We start from the raw sequence: 23136 nt of genomic DNA, 5'->3' as shown, positions 1-23136 counted from the left end.
GAATCCACATTCATGTCCCTCGCCGTTGCCTCAATCAGCATCACACTATCACCGGATGGGAGAGTAGTGGTGTATTGAAGTGTGATTGTTTATATACACAGTTATGTGTTAATATTCATAAGCGAAAAGGGTTTTTCTATGCTGTTTTTCTTTTTAGAAAATGTTGGCTATCTGGTTTGCAAAATTATATTATGTTCCTTTTCTTTTTGCACTTTTTGGACTTGGCCAGACACAAGTTTCTCACGTAGATTGCAGGCTCTCTCTCTACAAAAACGTGCATGCTTTGGAGAGAGCAAAACTGCACCCACGCATCTCTTTCTGTTCGATATCACAATAAAAAGAAGAAAAAGTTTCCTATCAGAAGATCTTAGTGTGCCTGCATCCAATGGCTTGGAAAGGCGACGGAGACTACGCTAAATCTCAATCAACTGAAATTTAGCGAATCTATTTAAAATTAGTAGCTAAACTCATTAAAAATGGGCAGCCAGTTCAAAGTACCTAGCACAATAGCCCATGTTACAGGCGAAAGGTGATGGTCGACATTTTTTTTAAGAAAACTTAGTCGGCACTTTTGTACAATTACAATAGTTCTTTTGGACAAACTAATTGTGTCAATGTTAACAAATACGAATCATATGCATAGCCAGCACAACTTCATACATAGATCCATTCATCGCCCACAATTGGTCCAATCCATCATTACTGATTTAGTTAATCCATTTAATTATGAAAGCAAGACAACATGCTTCTTTAGAGGAAGGTTAATATTTATTACTTAACTCAGATAATAAAAATACACAAAATCTTATAATTACCTATTTTCTTGAGTTTAGATATTGTAGCACTAAACAACAAATTAAATTATTGTGACCGCATTCATCTTCGAGAGCACACACACATATATATACACAAGACATACATCTGCAAGTGTTTCTTACCGCTCATATCACCCTTGAGCTAAAATTAGTGGACCTAGCATAAAATTTGAAATGAGCATATGGCAGAACAGAGACCTATAAAGAGTTCATTTTTGTACCTTAGATATGTATAGTACGGTACATCGGGAAAATGCAGACTTTTAGTTAGAGAAATATGTAAGTTGCAAAGTATAATTTAAACCAATTTATCAAAGCTTCGTATCCAAAAGATAGACTTGCGAGGTATAGCGCTGAAAATACTTGAGTATGGGGACAACATTCAGACTGCATCAGAGTCATCTCGTTTCTAGAGTACGCGCTGAATTTGCCCGATGCCAATTGTGCTATTCCCAGGTTTGGGATCCCGCTTCAGATTGGAAAAGACCTTCAAGGCATCTTTGATGACACTCAACGAAAGGCTCTTAATTTTTAATTATGAATTTGCCCGATGCTTCTAAAAATTAGCAAACATGCTCGTGCGTTGCAACAGGACTTTTAGAAAATAGCTCACGGTCCTAGATCCTAATCCAATAAGCATGACTGAAGACACCCCCACCCCTGAAGTTCAAAATCTCAAAAAGAAAAAAACATCTAAATATTTGATTCATCGGTATGCCCTTACATATCAGTTAGAATCTAAACAGAAGAACCTCGACACAAAAACTATTGCCAACAAATTTCCTAGCTTTACAACAGATTGCAAAATAAACATTCACATGGATAACATTTCGGATCATGAATAACTTAATACAGCCATTCCCTGGATTTAGGTAAGAATCATATCTAACGTTGTATGGCTCGTGTGTATCAACTACATTTCGTGGTCTATACATGGTTATTCATATCAATGAATATTTGAAATATGAATGCTATTAATAAGCAATCTAATTTGCATAAAGGAAAATCTTACAAAGCCACGAGAGAATACTTTTTAAATGTGATATAGATAGGGGCTTTGGTAGCAATATACTACAGTAAACAGATGTCGTATATCCTTACATTGCAAAGTACAGCTCATGGTGGTAACAAACATCATTTTGAACATCTATGATCACTCGAAGGATAATATACTATCTGATTGCAACAAATATTTAATATTATATCTGATTGCAGTGCTAACAATTACATGAAGCAAGCTTAATGATAACGACAGGAACACAAACAAAGGTCATAAAATCCTTATTTACAAATGAATGCACTACAATGGGATATATATCAACACTATTAGCTACAGCAACAAATGGGGAAAATAGCCAGGTAAAATGTCAAATTAGTCTGTGAAGACGAAACATAATTCAGATGTCTCACCATATCTTTTGGAGATCGAATGTACCAAACCTTAACTTCATGTGCCAAATCTCCCTAGAGATCCTTCATAGAAATTTCTTTTTCGCTTTATTTCGTCTCCTAAAACAGAGCAGTATAAGAAAGTACTGAATTTCGCAAATGAATCGGATGAGTAACTTGTTTTTTCTTTATATGTTCTCCTCAATTGATTTAGAAAAAAAATAACAGTTAGATGGAAACAGTCATTTCTTATCCTAAGCCATGGATGCATCATGCAGGACCAATCTGTGTGGAGTGGAGAAGAAAGCTCATCAGCTAACATAAAAAAATGGAGGAACTCGTATGGCGTATGGGGCCTACATGTAGTAACGTATATCCACTCTGAATCTAACATATAAAGATCAAAGTCTCCTCACCATGACTCGCTGGAGTTATGTATGTACGTAGCGGCTGCCACTCCATGGCCACCAGATCCCTACCGCTGCAGCATCAATTCCTTGTCACCATGATCAAGGGTACATAGCAGCAGCATACATAAGGATATGTACATATCATGAAGCAATTGTAATCAGCAAGCAGCAGCCTTCTCGGTGTTCTCTGTATAGATGTGTAGTAACCAAGCAGCAGCATGAACAAAATTGCAGCAGCGGGCTGCTGCTCTCCTCTCTGATCTCTCTCTATATGCAATAGTAGTATAGCAGAACATCAAAATTAGCTACCGCAGAGCAATCTCGAAAAAATAGTAGGAATATAATTAAAAAGATTCTAATGTGTTTATTTTGGCATATCGGAACATTTCAGTGTGTATATCTGAGTTCTACACCAGCTATAATGGCTGCCAATCTTGGTTAAGTACTGATCAAGTAGCACTCGGCTGAACAAAAGCAATAAACTTCAGTCTTTATGTCCAGAGAAAATTAGGAATAATAGTGAGCAAAGCATATGAACATATCTCATTATTCAAAACTTAAGTTAACAGATCTACAATGTGCATCCTTGTGCACAACCTATCTCTAAGAAATTGTTTGGAACATCATTGATAGAAATTTATTAGCAGAATTTAAGCTATAACATTGTAGGCAATACAAAGGAATTCAGATGTAAGCTGAATCTTCCTTGAACTTTCAGGCCTGGCCACTCCGACCCATTAGTCATTAGTTTAAAGTTCAAAACTGATGACAGAATTGGACGATGGCGTACCTTGGATGGAGCACATGTCGACAGTGTTTCGGCAAACTAAGTGGAGCAGCGAGATTGAAAGCTTCGGGCGCAACTGGAACTAATGCCAGACGGTGTACAGGAGGAGTTTACCTGAGCCGATTGCACTCATCCCTTGTCCCGCACTTCCATCTTGTTGAGTCATCACAGCTACTGTTCTCCTGCACGCAGCCATGCAAATCATATCAGAACAATGTAACAATCAATGATTTAATTAGCATGGCACAAAGAGTCAGATCGACCCATAATCAATATGCATGTCACGGCATGCATGCATCATGAAGATGAATCAAGCAAGGATATATTACATACCTCGAACTCCGCCGCGGCGGGATCCATCTGTCCGAGCATAGTTATCGCCGCTGGTCGCTCTGTGCTTGTCCTGCGCACTCGAGCCAGTCACCGTCTACGCCGAGGCAGCCCACACCGTATGGAAGAATCGAGACGGGGAAATTGTATAGCGAGACACACACCTTGGCCCAGGGTGGATGGCCATTGTCTCGCTTGTCCTCGGCTTCCGGCAAGGCCCAGTACGCCGTCCCGGCATGGCGGCGAGCGGCAGGGGAGGAGGCCCGTGGTGGCTCGGCGTCGCGTGCGGGCCGTGGATCACCTTCTGCTTCTTCATCTTCCCCATGAACCCCACCATCACCCTTCCTACTCGCTCTCCTAGGAAATCCACCTCAAATCCCATGGATTCCTAGCGGGGGTCACTCAAATCGACCGCTGGTTGCTTTTGGTGCTGGCGGGCTTGAAGATTGTAGGCGGATTGGGTGCCGGTGGGCTTGAAGATTGCAGGAGGTTGGAGACCGAGAAGGCTCAGGGTGGCGCAGGAGAAGATTTGGGCAGATGGAGAGGGGAAGGAGACAGAATTGCAAAGGGTCGGGGTCGGGGAAGAAGATCGGCCGTGCGGCCGCGCGTGGGGGCGGCGGCGGCGGCGCCGTGCCTGTAGGCATCGAGGAGGAGAGCCCGTGCTGGTTTATTTCTTTTTACAATTCGAAGGACAGACGAAAACTGTTACGGACGACTGTTACGGACGAATTTACGGGCAAGTTAGAATAGTACCACTTCGTTTATATTACGAATTACGATTTTGTCGTATTATGACGATGAACCCGACAAAGTCAATCCGTGCTTTATTATATATATATATATATATATATATATACTAGCACAAGAGCCCGTGCGTTACAACGGGGATAATACTTATCTCTCTCCCTCCATCTCTCCCTCGGTGTTGATGCTTTCGATCTTCTTGAGCAAGTGTATAGTGTTAGAGCTTGATGCTCCTCTAGAAGGCAGCACTCATATTGTTGTACATAAATCAATGTAAATAATTAAGGAGCAAAGTCATATAAATTCAACCAAAATGTTACAAAATAATTTAAACCAATATGATATTTCTTTTTCTTTGTGTCTCGGGAATCCAGTGATTTGTTGTACATGGAGCAGAGTACAAAATGTGCCCCCAAAATGATAAATAAAGTTACGATCAGAATTTCTAGAGATTAAATTTAACTTTCTACATCTCTTAATTATCGAACCAAGTCAAAATCAAGCTCTCCAAAGTTGCTTACACCAGTAATCTGCGCAAACATGTGCCCATTGTGCTCTCAAATAAATTCCACAATATCATTTGTACACGTATGTCCATCTTATAGTTCGTATAATCCTCTTATAGTCATGTTTTACAGCTTGAGGCTAACAATTCTTTCAACCTAACATCGTCTATATGCCCCTTATGTCGTACATTGTGCTACTGTAAATTTTCTCTGAAAATGTAATGCATTCCACTTTCACATGGTTCGTTTAGCTATCGCAGATGGCCCAATATGGTTGATTTATTTTATTAGCACCTAGAAGTACACTAAGTCATGAAAATCAATAATGTTCTTAATCGAAGAAGAATTGAAGAGCTAAGTACTAAATTACTAACCTTCAGATTCTCTGTGCCCATAGCATCACTGCATGACCTCCAAAGAAGTAAGGAGTTAGCTTACAGGAGGCACGCCACGGCCATCAGGTGCAGCACATACACCACCTCATACCAAGCATACGCCACCGGCATGGATGCTCATGCAATCAGACCATGAACATACTCTGAACATTTATCTCAGCCTTATCTCTAAACATAGGTGTAACCCAGCCTACCTCAGCATTGTGTCGTCCTCGTTAGCACAAATAAATCAGACTTTATTTCTCAGATCACTGCATGCAACGTCACGCATGATGAATCAATCAAAAAACACCATCTGAAAACCAAAGCAAAACATTGTAGGATTGGATAATAACTTTCTTTCACGAATTCTAGCTGGCATGTACTCTTCTAAAGCCTGGAGAAGATTAACAATGCTAACAGTCAAATGGAACAGGAGTAAGAGAGGAGATAGAGCAGACCGTGCAACTACACACGCAAAGAGAGGACGACAGTTCCTGCTTGAGAGTTGCGGCTTGGCATGTTCCCCTCAGATCAAGTCAATGATACATGCAAGCAGTCGGCTGCTTCTCACTTGAGGATCCGTTTGGCAGAGGCGGAAGCACCAGGCAAGTAGGACGCTGAGGCGTTCACTCCGGCGACACCGACACTGACAATGTGATCCAATCGGTGCCGGCAATTTGATCCGATTGGCGGAGTTAAAGGTATGAATTGACCGCGAGTTTCCTTGGACCTCTGTGCCACTCTGCTGCTCTCTATACTGCCTTTCGCCCTGCACATATTTGTTTTTGTATGTCCTTTCTGTCTCTTGATAAGCCCTTCCATCAAATTTATATACGCATCAGACTGCAATTCTGTGGCCGGTGTATTCGTCGTTCCACCGCTGCGCCAGCAACATGAACGCCGGCACATCCGGAAGCGGCACTGAACACGCCAGGATCTACACAGTGGCCTTCGTTTTCCCCTGGTTTGGTTGGCTGCGCTAGGCCCAACAGCAGAAGCATCACCGCGTCTCTCCTCAAAATTCGCAGGAACCTTGGGTCGACCTCGAGTATGGATTCCCTGCCGGCGCCATGCTACGTGAGGCCCAGCTGCAGCAGTCGCTCCGCATGGCCCTCGTCGAGATCATTGGCGGTGAGCAATACGGATTCCCCGCCGGCGCCATGGTACATGAGGCGGCGGGCCTTGGGTCGGCAGCCTTGCACCCGACAGATCTTTAGGTTTATCGATTTGTTCCGATTCGATTCTAGAGATGCGATCTGAGGAAATCGAGAGGATTAATTCATCTTTATGGCGATGGCGATTGGATTGGTTCTCAGAGTCCGTATGATTCTATTCACGAGTCGGCAGAAACACGCTATGAACGAACGGACAAGAGTGGTGGGCTGGATGTAATGGGCTGACTTCATTGGCCCAAATAGATCAATAAAATAGGACTGCGGGTTTATATTAAGGAAAAAACATAAGGAGCTGTTAATTAGTACCACCTCGCCTATATGTCTAAATTCAAACTGAAAGCATAAATTTACGGGAAGAAGCGCATTGTGACGGTGAACCCGACAAAGTCAATCCGTGCTTTATTATATATATATATAATTATTATTATAATTATAATTAATTAGGGAAAGAAAAAAAATAGGGAAAGAGGAAAGATTAGGGAGAGATTGACAAGATATAGATTATTGATTCACCAACGGGCGCCTGCAGGCGTTTCTTATTGGGCTGGCCCGTTCCGTTGCTTTTTCCTGTTCTTTTAAAACGCAAAAAGTGTGAGTCAACGGGGATTTGAACACGCGCCCCACTTGTTGCAAGCGCACGTCTATAGCCACCAGGGGCACCCGCCCGTGAATCAATATTTAGCTCGTTTCTCTCCTTCTTACTTTGTTCTACAGTTCGGGTTTTTTTATTCCTTTTCTTTTTCCTTTTTTCTCATCTTTCTTTGTTTTCTTTAGTGCGGTTTTTTTTAATAAATTAGATGAACTTATTTTTAAATTCGATGAACTTCTTTTAAATTGGATGAACTTTTTTTGAAATTCGATGTACGTTTTTACCAAATTGGTGAACTTTTCCAAAATTCATGAACTTTTTTCAAAATCGATGAACTTTTTCCAAATTCGATGAACTTTTTTCATATTTGATGAACTTTTTAAAAAAATGATGAACTTTCTTTCAATGTGATGAACTTTTTAAAAACATTGATGAAATTGTTTTCAAACTCATGAATTTTTTTCTCAAATCAGGGAACTTTATTCAATTTTCTTGAACTTTTTTTGTTTTGCGTGAACTTTTTCAAATCTGTGAACTGTTTTCAAACTAACGAAATTTTCTAAAATTAGTGATCTTTTTGAAATTTCGTGAACAATTTTCATTATTTGTCAACTTTTTTGAATACGTGAGCCTTTTCTATTTTGAAAAAAATTGCAAACTTTTTATTAATCTGTGAACTTTCACTTTTTTGGAACCACGCAGCCCATATCATCCTTAATTATACTGTCGAGGCACTACCGACCAAAAGTGGTAGGTGGTTCTACTAGCTAAGCGGGTTTAGAAAGCAAAGGCGTGAGTTCGAATCCCGGTGTTGCCACCTTTTTAGGATTTTTTTGTCCACTCGTGTTACCCGTTCGTGGGCCAGCCCAGCAAGGCGCTGCTGCGAGAGTCAGTTGGTTAGTTTTTTTCTTTTCTTTTTTGGGAAGAGCCAGTTGGTTAGTTGGCGCTGAAGGCGCGGAGTAGGAGCTCTTATTAGGGGATCCATGACAATAGCCTGTCCCACAGATTGCCCGGTCGGAAAAGCCCAGCCGACAAAAGAAAAGTACACCCCCTCCCTCGCATCCAGCCCATCGCGCATCCCTAAACAGGCCGAAAGCGAAAGTCGGCAGCGCTTCGCGAATCTTAAAGCAACATCCATCCAACGGCTTGGAACGTGACTGAGACACCGTAGAATTTACTTATAAGGTTTCCCTTGGACATCCGCTCGCCGCCTCGAACTCTTTAGGGCTTCCCTTGGACATCCGCTCGCCACCGCCAGTTCTTGAGCTACTGACACACCGCAATCGAACTCCCGAGCTAGCGGAGGCGCACGACTGGAAACGGCCGGCGTCCTCCTTTTGCTGGTAAGATCTATTGGATCCTTAACTCTAATCGCCGCCTGGCTAGCTCCTCACCACTCTCATCTCTAATTGCAAGGCCAGGTCTTCTAAGAAGCTTAAGTTTTGACAGTGATGATCCCATATTACACTAAGTGACCAGGGACAACAATCTGGGGAAGGTTGATTTGTTGTTGCTTTGGGGAGGTGGTTGTGCTCTTTTGGTTCTGGGGATAGTTAGGTATAGTTAACCTGTTTTTTCTCTCCTCGCGTTGATGTTCCTCTTAAGGTCCCTCATTCGTAGTTCTGTGTAGCTTATATGCCCCGATTATAAGTTCTTGATTAATCGTGGTTAGAGGATTTTTTTGGTTTAGCTTATATTGCTCCCGTTTGAATTATTAGTTTTTTAATCTTAGTTAAAGGATGTTCATGCACTACCCTTTGGAACTAAAACTAGCCCAGTCCATTTGGTACTTTGTATATATTTTTGCTTTAAGATATGTTTTGTATTAAGTTTCATAGATATAGGCATTTATCCATCAATTTTTGCTATAAGGCATGATGGTCCTCTCTCTGTCTTTGTGTTGTAGTACTAATTATGACTTGATTCATTTTGTATTTACACTATACTTCATGGTAGTATTATAGCCCTTTGTGCTGGAAGCTTTGCTGTAAATTTGCTCCTAGTTTTTTGTTTTTGTTGTAGACTATGATTATTAGCAAGGGATACTATCTATCTTTAAGCTATCAAGAATGATGCTTTTAGTTATTTTTTCTAGTTTATACTATTAAGAATTATCTTGTTCAGTGCTTTCTTTGTTTCATGTCTTGGGATGTATATGACTTAACTATGACTTTTTTCTTCTAAATTTTGTTCTTCAAGTTTCTTCCGTTTGACTATGATTACTAGTTTTCTTGTAATTTTCTCCTACTAATATTTAAGTCCTAGTATTTTAAGTTATTTTAGTCCCACCTATTTTAGTTATTTAGTCCTAGTATTTTAGTTATTTTACTCGTAGTATTTTAGTTGTGACTTCAAGGCTCCTGCTAATGAAGTTTTTATTTCTTCTTCCAACTATGGTTATATGTTCCAAGTAACATAGCAATTAGTTCTCCATCCATTTATTTGGTTCTTACATACCTTACTTTGGGGGGTTAATTTGTTTTTTTTTCTATCTTGGATGTTTGCTAGGGGGACTTGCCCAAGAAAGGTGATATGGATGAATCAATTGATGTGAATGATGCTCTCACACATGCTTCCAACCCAGATAACAACATAAGGTCAATAGGAGAAGACATGCTAAAGCGGCTTCAAAATCGTGATCTTCCCAACTTTCTGCTATATTTATCATCTGAGCTCGTGAGGGAGGGGATTCCAGAAGAGTCTAGGGTACTTGCTGCCATCACCCTTAAGAACTCCTTGGACTCGAAGGATCCTGCACTCAAGGATGCACACAAGGATCTACTTTGTCTAAAATGGCTCAGCGTGGATAAATCTATCCGATTAGAGATTAAGAATAACTTGCTCATGACACTAGAAATTGATTCAAGGCCATCTCATTCAAGGCACCCCTCGTCAAAAGTTATTGCAGAAGTTATTGCGAGGGTTGCATGCATGGAGATACCCCGGAATCAGTGGCTGGACCTTGTTGGTAAATTAATGGACAACATGGCAAGTTTATCTTCTTCCCTAAAGCAAGCAACTCTAGAGGTGCTCCAGTATATCTTCAAGGCAAAGATCCCTAACGTTGTCAAGCGGGATCAAGTGGATGATGTTATTGCTAGTGTCATCAGTGCACTGAACGACGAGGTGCTAGGTTCTCAAGTCCTTCTGGCAGCCCTTAAAGCTTTACACAACATTTTTGAGTTTACTAAGTTTGAAGACCATGATTGGAGAGGTGCTATAGAGGCAGTTTTTGCTGTGGCTTATAGAACATCTGGAACAGAGATCCCAGAGGCAGCATTTGAGTACCTCGTTGCAATTGCATCCACTTGTCATACCAAATTCGAACCCGACATAGAAGTGCTGATGTGTATTACAACGCAAGCTTTGAATGGAGATGTGGAATCACTTAAAGTCCAATGTATCAAGTTGTGGATCACTATTTGCGAAAAAGAGATTGATTGGCTAGAAGAAGAAGAAGAAGAAGAAGAAGAAAAAGAAGAAAAAGAAGATAAAGATGAATCTTACTTTACTGGTCCTCTCTATTCATTGGTCCCACTTCTCCTACAAACTTACTTAAATGAAGAAGAGAGGGATTTAGAACAAATGGACATTTGGAAACAGGGAGATGAAGATGAGGGAGATGGAAACATTTCTCTGACCGGGGAACAAGAAGAAGAGGGAGATGAAAATGTGGAACAAAAGGGAGTAAACCTTGAAGACAATTGGGAACAAGAGGAAGATGAGACTTTACAAGTCATTTCCATGACATGCCTAGGCCTTGCAGCTAGAATTCTGAAGGGTGGAGTTGTCCCCACTGTGATGCATTTTGTTGAGGAGAACATGAATGGGCCACATAAGATAGCTGCATTGTCTCCATTAGGTTTTATCCTCGAAGGTCCCTCAGTCAAGCAGCTTGCTCCTCTAGTTGATTTATTGCTTGCCTTGATGGAATATCAGGCGGAAGGTGTAAGAGGCAGGGCTGCATGGACTCTTGGGCGGCTGTTTGAGCTTGTGGGTGCACATAGAATCATGAGAAATGAGGTGGTGTCCCTGGATAGGATCATGGAGCTCTTGATAGAGAGGAGCTGTGATGTCCCTCAAGTGTCCATTGAAGTGCATGGAGCTCTATATTTTCTTGCACGAGGTTATGGAGAAGATGCAAAGTCAAGGTCAAAGTCAAATTCATGTGAGCTTTCACCTTTTGTTAAGCCTCTTATTGATGCTCTCATGCGTGCTTCCGATCTGGCTAGGGAGACCCCTTTTAGTTTCCTAGCATCTCCTTATAAAGCATTGGGTGAGATTGTGAAAGTTAGTGACACCCGGGACTTACAAGTTTGGGAGGCTCTTATGGGCTTGATGTCTCGTATCATGAGGAGATTCAACACTGTGCTTCATGGTCATGGTGCAATTTCATCTCTTCAGAGGAAGAACCAACTTGAGGTCTTGCTGTGTGGTCTAGTTGAAGTCTTAATCCACAAGCTTGGAGATACACTTGAGGGGTCTGCTAAATGTTTGTTGCTGTTATTGTGCCCTCTCTTAACCCGTGAGAGTACATGTGCACGTAATGGAGCAGCCCTTGCCATTGGTGCTCTTGCTCATGCCATTGGTGCTGATTTTGGACAACACATGCCTATGGTGCTACAATATTTCAGTGTGAAGCGACTCTCTCCACTTTATTTAGAAGTTATATGTGATATATGCCATGTCTTGGGAAAAGAGGGAAAAGAGGAAGAAGTTGTGCCGTGCTTTGATCATATTATGGAAGTTCTGTATCAAGGTATGGTAGAATTGACACTTCAACCTCTAATTCTATCAAGCATTGGACAGATTGCTCTTTCTCTTGGTGAAAAGTTTGAGAAGTACCTGCCTCCAGTTATGGAAAAGCTTTTAGTTATGGAAAAGGCTGTTCAACTCGATCAGGATCCTCATGAGGATCATAGTAACAAGGTTAGAGAGGCAATATGTAAGGCCTACCATGGCATAATAAGGGGAATAAGTGATGCAAAGTCTGGATTCAAGGTAGGAATGGCTCTACTTGAATTCAGTGAACAGGAGAGAAAGAGAAGGTAACATATGCCTTGTTTCTTTTGTTGGCAATACTCATTGATTATACTCATTGACTGATTGATTTTTCTTTTTTACTTTTACGGACAGGGAGAGAAGGACCGTGACAGCAAGGGACGAAAGGATCATGACAGCACTAGTTGATGCCTTGTCTCAGCTTCCTCCTAGAGTGGGCGTTTGGTCAGAGGCGTTTATTCTATCGGTGCAGCAAGCAAATACTCCCTCTGCAAACTAATGTAAGAGCGTTTAGCTCACTAAAATAGTGATCTAGATGCTCTTATATTAGTTTACAGAGGGAGTATTTATTATTAGAGGAAAGGAAGCTGTGCTTTATTTTGGTCCAGACAACTAAAGTGTGTCGGTTGACTGCTTTATTATTTTGAATGAACTGAAGTGTGTGGGCTGTGGGTTGTCTGTTGTAAACTTCATTTATCCTATAATTAATTAGAGTTCACTGCTAGCTTAGATCATCTGGTGTAGCCTCCTGTGGCATTAGCCCATGATGAAGCGGTTCTTGCATGCGACTTACAGCATGTGATTATTGGATCTTCAGTTTATGGACACTGAGGATACATGCAACTGTATGATGTCTAAAATATTGTCACATATGTTTGCCAGAATCTTAGTCTACCGTATGAATTCATTTTCGCATTTAGCTGCTGGCATGCCATTGTTTGGTGCGGGCTCACTTCTGCGCCGAAAGTAGATTTCTCTTGGTGACTTAAAAAGCATGATAATTATAAGAGATTTAAAAAGCATGATAATTATGGTCGTCCATGATGTCATAGAGTACGGATGTAGTCCAAAGCAACATGGGTAGCATTTTCTCTCGCTAGATCAACCGTTGCAACTGGTGTACCAGTGAATGTAGTCACCTGGCTGGTGTGGGAGGTCGATTATTACCCATGATTCTATTGTATGTGGTATATCTAGCTGATTTGCTTAACAGCCTCAACTATACAACAGCCACATATGCAGTTTCGTAACTTTGATTCACTTGCTTGAGATCTGCGATGGTCAAGTTGGCAAAACAGAAGTCAATTGTACAAAGATCGACAACTGAAACATCTTACTGCAAAATGGATGATTGTGAATTTTGGATAACCAATATCAACATTGTCAATTGATTGCTTGAGCTTTTTTAACCTCATGAAAATCTGTAACTATGATTTTTTTTCTGAAAAAGGAAGTACACGTCCCCGCATTTTTGTGAAGTTCACAAGATGTGAAGTGCACAAGATGTGAAGTGCACATAGCATATGTCACTTATAAAGTTTGCATGTATCTAATTTTACTTCTTATGAAGTTTGCACGTATCTAATTTTGCATTAGATAACGAACTCAATGTTCAATTGACATATTACTTGCAAATCTTTGAGAGGAAGATGAGAATTTGTGTGCATTATTGGAGTTGGCACAATGCAAACTATACATCTCGACAGCTTCCTTCCAGCACCCATAGAACACGACATTTCTGCACAATGGTGCAAGTCCCAAGTCCACATAGCAAATGTCAAAGCATGACGTATTAGTTCACTGGTTTAAATCTGCATAACAATTGCTGACACAAAAAAGTTCCATGCATTGTAATGAAAATATCACCAATGAACTTATATATAATTAACATAACTAAAAGCTTAACTAAAGAACATCAGGCACACTCTTCGCAATCTGAGTTTCAGGGTAGAATAACACAAGGAACGTTAAATTCTGAACCAGGAGGTGGAACATCTGCTTCAAGATTTGTAAATAGTCCAAAAATCACGCAGAAACCTGAAATCTGGTAGCATCGGCGGCTTCTTCAACCGTCATCATGGTTGCTCACCTGAAGACCTCCGCCATTGTGAATACCTTACAGATTCCTGCAACAATCAACAAAGGAAATAAGTCTTCCATCCCCTAAATAAAGTCCTGCATCAAACGGTGTTACGAGAACAAAGCGAAGTTTTTAGTGCTATACATAAGTTGCTTGCTTCACTGAAGATTTCCAAGATAAAAATATTTTCAAAAAATATTATTTCAAACAGATTTCACATGCCTAGTAACCCAGAAGTTAAACATGCCATTAACGGAGTGTACATTATTCCACAAAAAATGTAGTAGAACATAGCGAAGTTTCTAGTGCTACATGAGTTGGTTGCTCTGTTGACGATTTCCAAGGTAAAATAATAATTTTTAAACATATTTCACATGCCTAGTAACATAGAAGTTAAAAATGCCTGGTAAATACATTATTCCAGTAGGCGCCTATAGAAAAGCTAAAATCCGTAACCATGGTCTTGAAAATGAATATGAGAGCTAATTCTAATGGATAAAATCCGGTAGCCATGATCTTCAAATGAACATGAGAACTAATTCTGATGGTGGTTTCATTTCATATAAGCAACTAAGTGACTCTGCACTGTTACCTGCTACAGAACAAAGCAGACAAAGCAGTTGCTGCACTGTCCAAATAGGGTGCAGATAATTTCTAAAGTGAATGAATACCATGGAAAAAAAATAACACCTAATGTAGGGCATGTACCAACCAAACAGCGCATCCGTATTACACCTCAAAAGGTTGTCCTTAAAACAAAATTCTGTGACACACACAGGACAGGACAGTCAGGGAGTGAGAAAGGATATATTGGCATGCTGCTAATAAACTCCAACATATCATTAGCAAATACATCCTGATATGTAATCCAGTAAATTGACATTAGAATTTGTTTGTGCGATTAATAATAGAAGGTAAACAGGAGCAATGTTTTCAATGTTTCTAAATATTGCACTAAAACCTTGATCAATGGTGCTGAAGTGTCAGAAAAAAGCATAATATTTCCCTAAATAGTGATTAGTATGTTAAATTTCCCCTAGGATCTGTTACAGTCAAGCTACTGAAGCATACAGTTCAGCTTAATAACAAAAATTTAACATCGTAGTGATAGCCGGACAAACTCATTTAGACCACTCTTCTTCATTATTTTTCTTCCCTATGCAAGCCATCGCTTAATCGCAGTTATCTTCAATGGATAGTGAGGCCAGCAACTCCTAAATTGACCGTGATGTTACATTATGTGATCGATTTAGGTACTGCTTAACTCAGACTACTGCACTGTAGTTCAGGTAAGGTTGTAATCCTTTTAATAGAAAAAAAAGATTAACAAATTGTTGAGATATATCATACTGTGTATACACACCTTTTACTCCTAGAATCAAATTATTTCTTATGATCAATCTATGTAGTTTTTCTAGATAATTCTGCACTTGAAAAGCTCTCAATAGTTACTCTGAACATTTTTCATTCATGAGCTACTTTCTTGGATTTTTTACATATTGAACCCAACATAGTGGAAAACGCAACGGGAACACCAAAATTACCTATGTGTTCAATTTCGCCTTGTTTACATTTAGCTGCCTCATCACTTCCACTCTTGAGGTTCATTCTTTTACTGAGCAATGACCTGCCGGCTTCATATTCCCGCAAAAAAAAGGAAGAGAAGAAAGAACCTCTTATATGCACACAACTGAGACTCAACCATGCTCCTTATCTTTCTTCAACCCACATAATTTGTTCTTAGAATCCTGTTGAAATCAGGGGTCATACTTATGCTTCTCAAGGTAAATAAAAGAACACAACACTGAAACACAACTTCAATCTTATTGAAGGAGAAAATGAATGCAGCCTTTTTGTCCAATCCATGATTATTTCCATACATGTTGCTACCAAATGGATCATCAAACCATGTTTGCCATCTTGCGTCTTGGACACCCGACCCCCCCCGCACCCGCGACGCGCCCCGCGCGCACGTCCGGGAGCCCTAGATCCGCCGCCAGCCCAAGCTCCCCCTCTCGGCTCCTCCTCCCCCTCGCCGCCGTTGGAGCGCGCCGCCGGGCGAAGCTCGTGCGCCGCGGGCGGTGGCGGGGCATCTCCCTCCCTCCCCTGTTCGGGATTCTGGTGGCGCAGGCGACGCTGCTCGTGGGGGCGCGGGGTCCGGCGGGTTCCCGGTCGCGGTGATGGACAGATCCGGCGGCTGGGCGGCTGGGAGGTGGCGGGCGTCCCTGCAGCGCTGGCGGCGGTGGTCTAGGTCGCTACCCGACCTGGATCTCGTCGGGTGGCTATGGGCGCGGATGGCTGGTGGTGCGCGCTGGTGGGCCGGCGGTGGTGGCTGCTCCGGGCAGCGGCGGCTGGTCCAGGTCCGACCTGGCCAGCGCCGCGGGTCCAGGATGACCTGGGCTGCGGGCGCCGCCCTTGCCTCGGCCTGTGGCTGGTAGGGTGGCGGTGCAGCTGCGGCGGCCTTGGCGGACGTGTTGGCCGGATTCCAGCTTGCTCCGGTGGTTGGACATCGGTGAGCGGTGTGGTTGGACTTCCTGGCGAGCAGTCTTGGTAGTAGGTGGTGGTCTGCGGGGTCCCCTTGCCGGTGGACGAACCTTCGTTGGTGGCCTTGTGTGGATCTGCTTCGACCGCCGCGGTGGGGCGGCACAGTGGGTGTCAGTGGGGAGGTTGGCGGGAGGGATGGGCGACGTCGTCGCTCAGGCTGCCTGTCACCGGCACGAGGTGTGCCGGTCGTGGATGCGTCCGCTCCCCTCCTCCCCATTCCCCATCCGTTTGTGTGCGGCGGTAGCTCCGGGAAGTTCAAGGCGGGACGGGGGCTGCGGTTGCGTCGGTTTTGGGTGTCCCCTCGGACCAAAGCTGGTCACTTTGGTTGCTCTTGGGGAGGTCCGTATGTCGGGCGGCGGCCCGGGTGGCGGGCGGCGCGGCGTTCTTGGGTGGAGCATGCGTCTCAGGTGCGGGCAAGCAGCCATGGCCACGCGGGTGGCTTGGTTGTGGGTGGTTGGCAAAGCTAGGGTGCGTTAGAGGGAGGTGAGCGCCGAGGTATATCACCTGTCCGGCCATGTCCTGGCCGACGGTGGCGGCGTCGGTGACGTCGTTCCCTTCCTGAAGGCTTCGTCGCGGCGTTCCCTCTCCCTCCGGCTCCCTCCAGGTGAAAACCTGATCTCTGGATCGGGCGGTGGTGGCTCTATGGTCATTACCTTCTGGGAGGCACCACTCTGGAGTCTTGGCTTTGTCGTTGTCCGTTTCACCTCTCCATGGTGGTTTGTCATGATGGAGGTCTCTGTTGGCTCCAAGCGGTCTCCTTTTCATATTCGTAGTTAGTTTGGCGGTCGGTGGAGTGGTGTTTCGGTGCCCGGCACCTTTGTATCTTGCCTTGGGTGTGTGTGTTGGTGGCGTGAGTTTGTATCGTCTCTCGGATGTATTGCGGTTGTGCTTTATAATATAAAGCGAGGGGAAACCCTTTTTCGTAAATGGATCATCAAACACCGACCAAGTAAACCAAATAAGTACTTGCAGTGCTATTGAAGATGTGTACCGTGCTGAGTGAGGCCAATAAAATAAAGATAGCCCTAACAAACAGGATACATGATACAACTGAAGCTCTGAAAACAGAACCCAAACTGAAGGCTAGGCTCATTGACCTCTAAAAGAAAGTACAATTTAGTCAGAATAATCCTTTGTGTTGATTACTGTGCGATGGCGGAAACGTCTTACCTCGTTAGAGGCGACGGGTTCGTGTTATATAGCAGGGGCACACCTCCCTGATACAGCGCATACATAAGTTGTTGGAGAGATTACAGGAGATTGAGACTTGAAGAACAAGAGATAGAGTTGGTTACAAGGAGATAGAGATAAAGAGAAAATACTACTATCAACCTACCAACCTATACCGATCCTGGACTCCAACAGAAAGATACGCTAGGTGGTGCGTGCGCTACACATGTATGACATGTTTGACACCCTCCCTTAATCACAACTTCATCAAGTTGAGATTATGCTTAAAAGCTTCAAAACCCCTTGTTGTCAATGGTTTAGTGAATCCATCTGCAATTTGATCTCTAGAATGCACAAACCGAATGTCAAGTTGTCTTTGAGCAACCTTTCTCGGACAAAGTGAAAATCTATTTCAATAGTTTTGTTCTTGCATGAAATACAGGATTTGTAGACAGATAAGTGGCACCAAGGTTGTCACACCATAGGCATGGAGCTTGCTTACTTTTCACGCCAAGTTTCTTGAGCATGGACTGCACCCAAATGATTTCAGTTGTGGCATTTGCTAGTGCTTTATATTCTACTTCTGTACTTGACCTGGAGACTGTAGCTTGCTTTATAGCACACCAGGAGATCAAGTTAGGCCCAAAAAATATTGCAAAGCCACCAGTTGAATGCCTGTCATCTAGGCATCCTGCCCAGTCAGAGTTAGAAAAAGCACTGGCAAGGGTAGAAGATGATCTGCTGAATACTCAAAGTATTTTTGACATATCTTACTATACATTTTGCAACAGTCAAATGAACAGTAGCGGGTGCATGAAGGAACCGACATACTTTGTTGACAGCAAAAGAAATATCAGGTCTGGTGAGAGTAAGGTATTGAAGTGCTCCTACCAAACTTCTGTATTTTGTGCTGTCTTCTTGACTCAGAGGTGTACCTTCTGTAAGAGATAACTTTTCGGAGCTGGAGAATGGAGTGGGTGTGGGTTTACAACCTTGCAGGCCAGCCTTATTGACTAGGTCAGTAGCATATTTTTCTTGAGAGGGATGAAGTCCATCCTTGTGCTTCTTTACCTCAATTCCAAGAAAATAATGCAAGTCTCCAAGGTCCTTTAGAGCAAAATCTGCCCCAAGTCTTTCAACAGTCCTGTGATTGCTTCATCAAATGAACTTGTCACAATAATATCATCAACATATATGAGGACAAATATGCATGTGTTGGACTTGTTGTAAATAAACAATGAGGTGTCAGACTTGGAAGGAATAAAGCCAAGTGTTTGCATTTTATGACAGAGACGAGAATACCAAGCCCTTGGAGCTTGCTTTAGACCATATAGTGCCTTATCAAGTTTGCACACGTAAGAGGGAGCACTTTTACTTTCAAACCCAGGAGGTTGTTTCATGTACACTTTCTCTTCCAGAACACCATGAAGGAACGCGTTCTGTACGTCTAGCTGTCTGAGACTCCAGCCCCTGGAAATAGCAATAGACAAGACAAGGCGAATAGTTGCAGCTTTTACAATAGGACTAAATGTGTCCTCATAGTCTATACCATATCGTTGTTTGAAACCTTTTGCAACGAGTCTAGCCTTGTATCGATCAATAGTTCCATAAGACTTTCATTTAATCCGAAATACCCACTTGCAATCAATCAAGTTTTTCCTTGATGTGGAGGAACTAAATGCCATGTCTTATTTTTCTTTAGTGCCATAAATTCTTCATTCATTGCTTTCTGCCACCGTTCATCACCAAGAGCTTCTTCAAGTGTGTTTGGTTTACCAAGTTCACCTGTAGAACAAATCATACCGTATTTGGTTATATGCTTGTAATTGACAGGTTGTATTACCCCTTTTTGAAGTCTTATACGACGTGGTGATGAGGTGATTTGCGGTGTAGCCACAGAGGATCCTGCAGGCTGAACAGGAGTCGCCGTTGCCGATCCTGAGAGGGATTCGCTGGCCGCTTCAGTCGAACCTGCAAGGTTTGGATCTTCTGTGGCAGGTGGTGTCGATGGATCTGCAGCAGCATCCGCAGAAGATCCCAACGGAGAGGGCAGCTCATCATTGCCATGATCAGCCTTGGATCATGCGCGTCATGATGGCGTATCCCCCTCGGATCGTGCGTGTCGGGCGACTGGGTCCAGCGCCAGCGCTGGGCGCTGCTCCTGCTCTTGGCCCCACTCCCGTCGGGCGGACCGGGACACGCCGCGTGTAGTGCTATGGATGGACGCCGAACCGTGCACCGCCCGGGCCAGCCGTGAGGGGCCGCATGTCAGGCGGGGATTGGCGCGGAGGTGGAGACACACCTCGGTCGATGGAAGGCGACCGTGTGGCACACCTGGAGTGAGCAGAGCGGAGCAGGGTCTTGGCGCGCCTGACGCGTCTGCGCCTGCGGATCCCGAGGGAGATCCGATATGCTGCTGCTGAACGGATCCCGAGGAGGATCTGCCTCCCGTCTCGCGACACATAAAATGTCGCCCTAATGAGGCGTTTTTTTTCCACCGTTTTCTTCACCACTTGCGTCATTTTCTCCTGTTTCATCACAAAACTCAAGTGTGCCATTAGTAAGAGGATGTGTCAACAGTTGATCATCATTGTTTAGTCCCCCTTGATCAAGGCCGGAGAGATGAGAAGGTAGGAGGAGAATTTCCTTACGAAGAAGGGCGCCGACATTTGGGTGGAGATCAGCAAAGGGAAACTTTGTTTCATCAAACACGACATCCCTGGAGATATAGACGCAACCAGTGGAGACATCGAGGCATTTGACACCTTTGTGTTGGGCGCTATATCCTAGAAAAACACACTGTTTTGAATGAAACATAAGCTTGCATTTGTTGTATGGGCGAAGATTGGGCCAACATGCACACACGAAGACTCGAAGAGATTTGTAGTCGGGTTTAGTGTGGAGGAGTCGTTCTAGTGGAGTTTCGTTATTAATGACACGTCTACGAAGCATGTTGATGATATGGACGGCGGTGAGAAAGGCCTCATCCCAAAACTTGAGGGGCATGGATGCGCCAGCTAGGAGGGCTTACCCAACCTCAACTATATGTTTGTGCTTGCGTTTAGCAGAGCCATTTTGTTGATGAGCATGTGGGCATGACACATGGTGTGATATGCCAAGGGTTTGAAAGAAGGAGTTTAATTTTTCGTACTCCCCCCTAATCAGATTGTACTGCAATGATCTTTCTATCGAATTTTCGTTCAACTAGAGCTTGGAAGTTTTGGAAAACTTGAAAGACATCAGACCTTTTCTTAAGAAGACAGATCCAAGAAAATTTACTTTAGTCATCTATGAAGCTCACATAATAAGTGTGTCTACCAACAGAACTAGGGGCAGGACCCCAAACATCGGAGAAGATTAATTGCAAAGGTTTTGTAGAAACACTAGTAGATATTGGATACGGCAATTGATGGCTTTTAGCTCGTTGACAAGAATCACAAATGGTTTCAAGATCACACTCACCAACATACGGGAGCTTATTTTTCCTAAGTAATTTTTCAACTAAAGAGAAAGCAGCATGTCCTAATCGATCGTGCCACCATGTTGACGAGAGTTTGGCAACACCATAGGCTTGTTTATTAAATCTTCTACGCTCCGGAAGCAACGGGTAGAGCCCTCGAACGCATCTACCTCGATAGAGGATTTTCTTTGTTGCCTGATCCTTGATCAAGAAAAAATAAGGATGAAACTCAAGAAAGACATGGTTGTCAATGGCAACTCTATGAACAGAAAGAAGATTCTCATTGGCACTAGGGACATGCAAAATTTTCTTTAGATGAATTTTACGACGAGGGGTACTAAAAAACGAGTGACCAACGTGATTGATCCTCATACCTTCACCGTTGGCAGTGTAGATTTGATCTTTGCCACGGTATTTTTCCTTCATAGTGACCTTCTCGAGCTCGTTGGTGATGTGATTGGTGGCGCCACTGTCAAAATACTAGTTCGTGTCAACACCATAGGAGCCGTCCGCAGCCGCAGCAACTTTGTCGTCGTCTTGGGAGGAGTCATCATCTTCCTCATAGCGGTACCAGCAGTCTTTTGTCGTGTGTCCGAGCTTGCCACAGATCTGATAGCGGGGCGCGTCCGGGCGAGACCTGTTGGAGCCGCCGCCACGGCGAGGCTTGGAGTTCATGGAGCGGCCGTTGCAGGAGTTGGAGGAGCCAACACCATTGTTGTTGCCTCCTGACCGCCCCTTGTTGCGGGGAGATCCATGCGAGCGAGGGCCGCCGCCGCGACCGCGAGAGGCAGCGTTGGCAGAGGACTTGAAGCTGCCGGAGGAGCCATGGAATTGGGCCATGCACTGATCTAAGTTACTCAACATGGCATAGAGCTCGTCGAGGGTGACAGGCGTGACGCGGGCGTCGAGGGTAGAGACGAGCGGCTGGTAGTCGACGTCCAGCCCGTGGAGGATCTACGAGATCAACTCGTCATCCTGGATAGGCTTGCCGGTGGTAGCGAGTTCATCAGCGAGGCCGCGCAGGGAGGCGAACCGACTGGTTGCCCTTCTGCACGTTGATGAGCACAGTTCGGATGTTGTTGACGTGGCTGAGTGATTGTGACGAGAACATGCCCGCCAGTGCCACCCATAGCTCGAGCGCCGTGGTGATCGCGGTGACCGTGACCAGCACGTCCTTGGAGAGAGTACTCAGCAAGTAGCCGAGCACTTGTTGGTCCTTCCTGACCCAAAGTGAGTGGAGAGGATTGGGCGCAGAAGTCTCCTTGCCGTCCTTGTCTTTGGTGACGCGGAGTCTGGCCGGCTCCGGCGCGGTGCCGTCGACGTAGCCGAAAACACCGGCGCCCCATAGGTGGGGTGTGACCTGCGTGCACCATAGCACGTAGTTCATGCGGTTGAGCTCTCGGTGACCTGGCCATTGAGGCTAGGTTGGGAGACGCCGGAGGATGAAGACATGGCTATGCACTAGATGCAATCGGGGAAGCTAGATTGGAAAAGGAAAGTTCTAATTACCATGTGCGATGGCGGAAACATCTTACCTTGTTAGAGGCGACGGGTTCGTGTTATATAGCAGGGGCGCACCTCCCTGATACATCGCATACATAAGTTGTTGGAGAGATTACACGAGATTGAGACTTGAAGAACAAGAAATAGAGTTGGTTACAAGGAGATAGAGATAAAGAAAAAAATACTACTACCAACCTACCAACCTATACCGATCCTGGACTCCAACAGAAAGATACGCTAGGTGTCGGGGGTGTCGAGCGACATATGCCAAAGGATGGCTTATCATGGAGGGGGCTAATAAGACGTCACCGATGCCAGGAAACAGGATGAGGCGAAGACATGCATGCCGGCGATTCTTACCCAGGTTCGGGGCTCTCCTAGGAGATAACACCCCTAGTCCTGCTCTGCGGGGTCTCCGCATGATCACTCAAGCAACAATGGTGGCTACAAGCTTGCTCGTTGAGCTGTTTCTCTA

The 23136-nt window shown here is 43.9% G+C and overlaps 1 protein-coding gene, 1 long non-coding RNA gene and 1 other non-coding gene across 4 annotated transcripts; 1 reads left to right on the top strand and 2 right to left on the bottom strand.

Annotated features, from left to right (window-relative positions):
- Positions 1-1972: 1972 nt before the first annotated feature.
- On the bottom strand, positions 1973-4417 carry LOC109749643 (uncharacterized). Its single transcript, XR_005769027.2, has 4 exons — positions 3896-4417; positions 3735-3804; positions 2621-3583; positions 1973-2324 (listed from the first exon to the last, which is right to left on the bottom strand). It is a non-coding gene; the product is annotated as an uncharacterized lncRNA (long non-coding RNA).
- Positions 4418-8319: 3902 nt separating this feature from the next.
- LOC109749636 (importin subunit beta-1-like) lies at positions 8320-12831 on the top strand. Of its 2 annotated transcripts, XM_040399681.3 has the most exons (4): positions 8320-8465; positions 8544-8679; positions 9631-12170; positions 12259-12831. In XM_040399681.3, exons 3-4 carry the CDS (start codon positions 9655-9657, stop codon positions 12401-12403), a joined length of 2661 nt encoding a protein of 886 aa, XP_040255615.1. In that variant the 5' UTR covers positions 8320-8465; positions 8544-8679; positions 9631-9654; the 3' UTR covers positions 12404-12831. The 2 variants fall into 2 exon arrangements, with proteins under 2 accessions (XP_040255615.1, XP_040255617.1); XM_040399683.3 differs by lacking the exon at positions 8544-8679.
- A 9172-nt stretch (positions 12832-22003) lies between these two features.
- On the bottom strand, positions 22004-22142 carry LOC120975119 (small nucleolar RNA Z247). The gene has a single exon (XR_005770957.1). It is a non-coding gene; the product is annotated as a small nucleolar RNA Z247 (small nucleolar RNA).
- Positions 22143-23136: the final 994 nt, after the last annotated feature.

The sequence above is a fragment of the Aegilops tauschii genome, chromosome 2 (assembly GCF_002575655.3).
Source record: "Aegilops tauschii subsp. strangulata cultivar AL8/78 chromosome 2, Aet v6.0, whole genome shotgun sequence".
Classification (NCBI taxonomy): Eukaryota; Viridiplantae; Streptophyta; class Magnoliopsida; order Poales; family Poaceae; genus Aegilops; species Aegilops tauschii.
The sequence above is the reverse complement of the archived record's forward strand: the minus strand, read 5'-3'. Positions and strand labels throughout refer to the sequence as shown.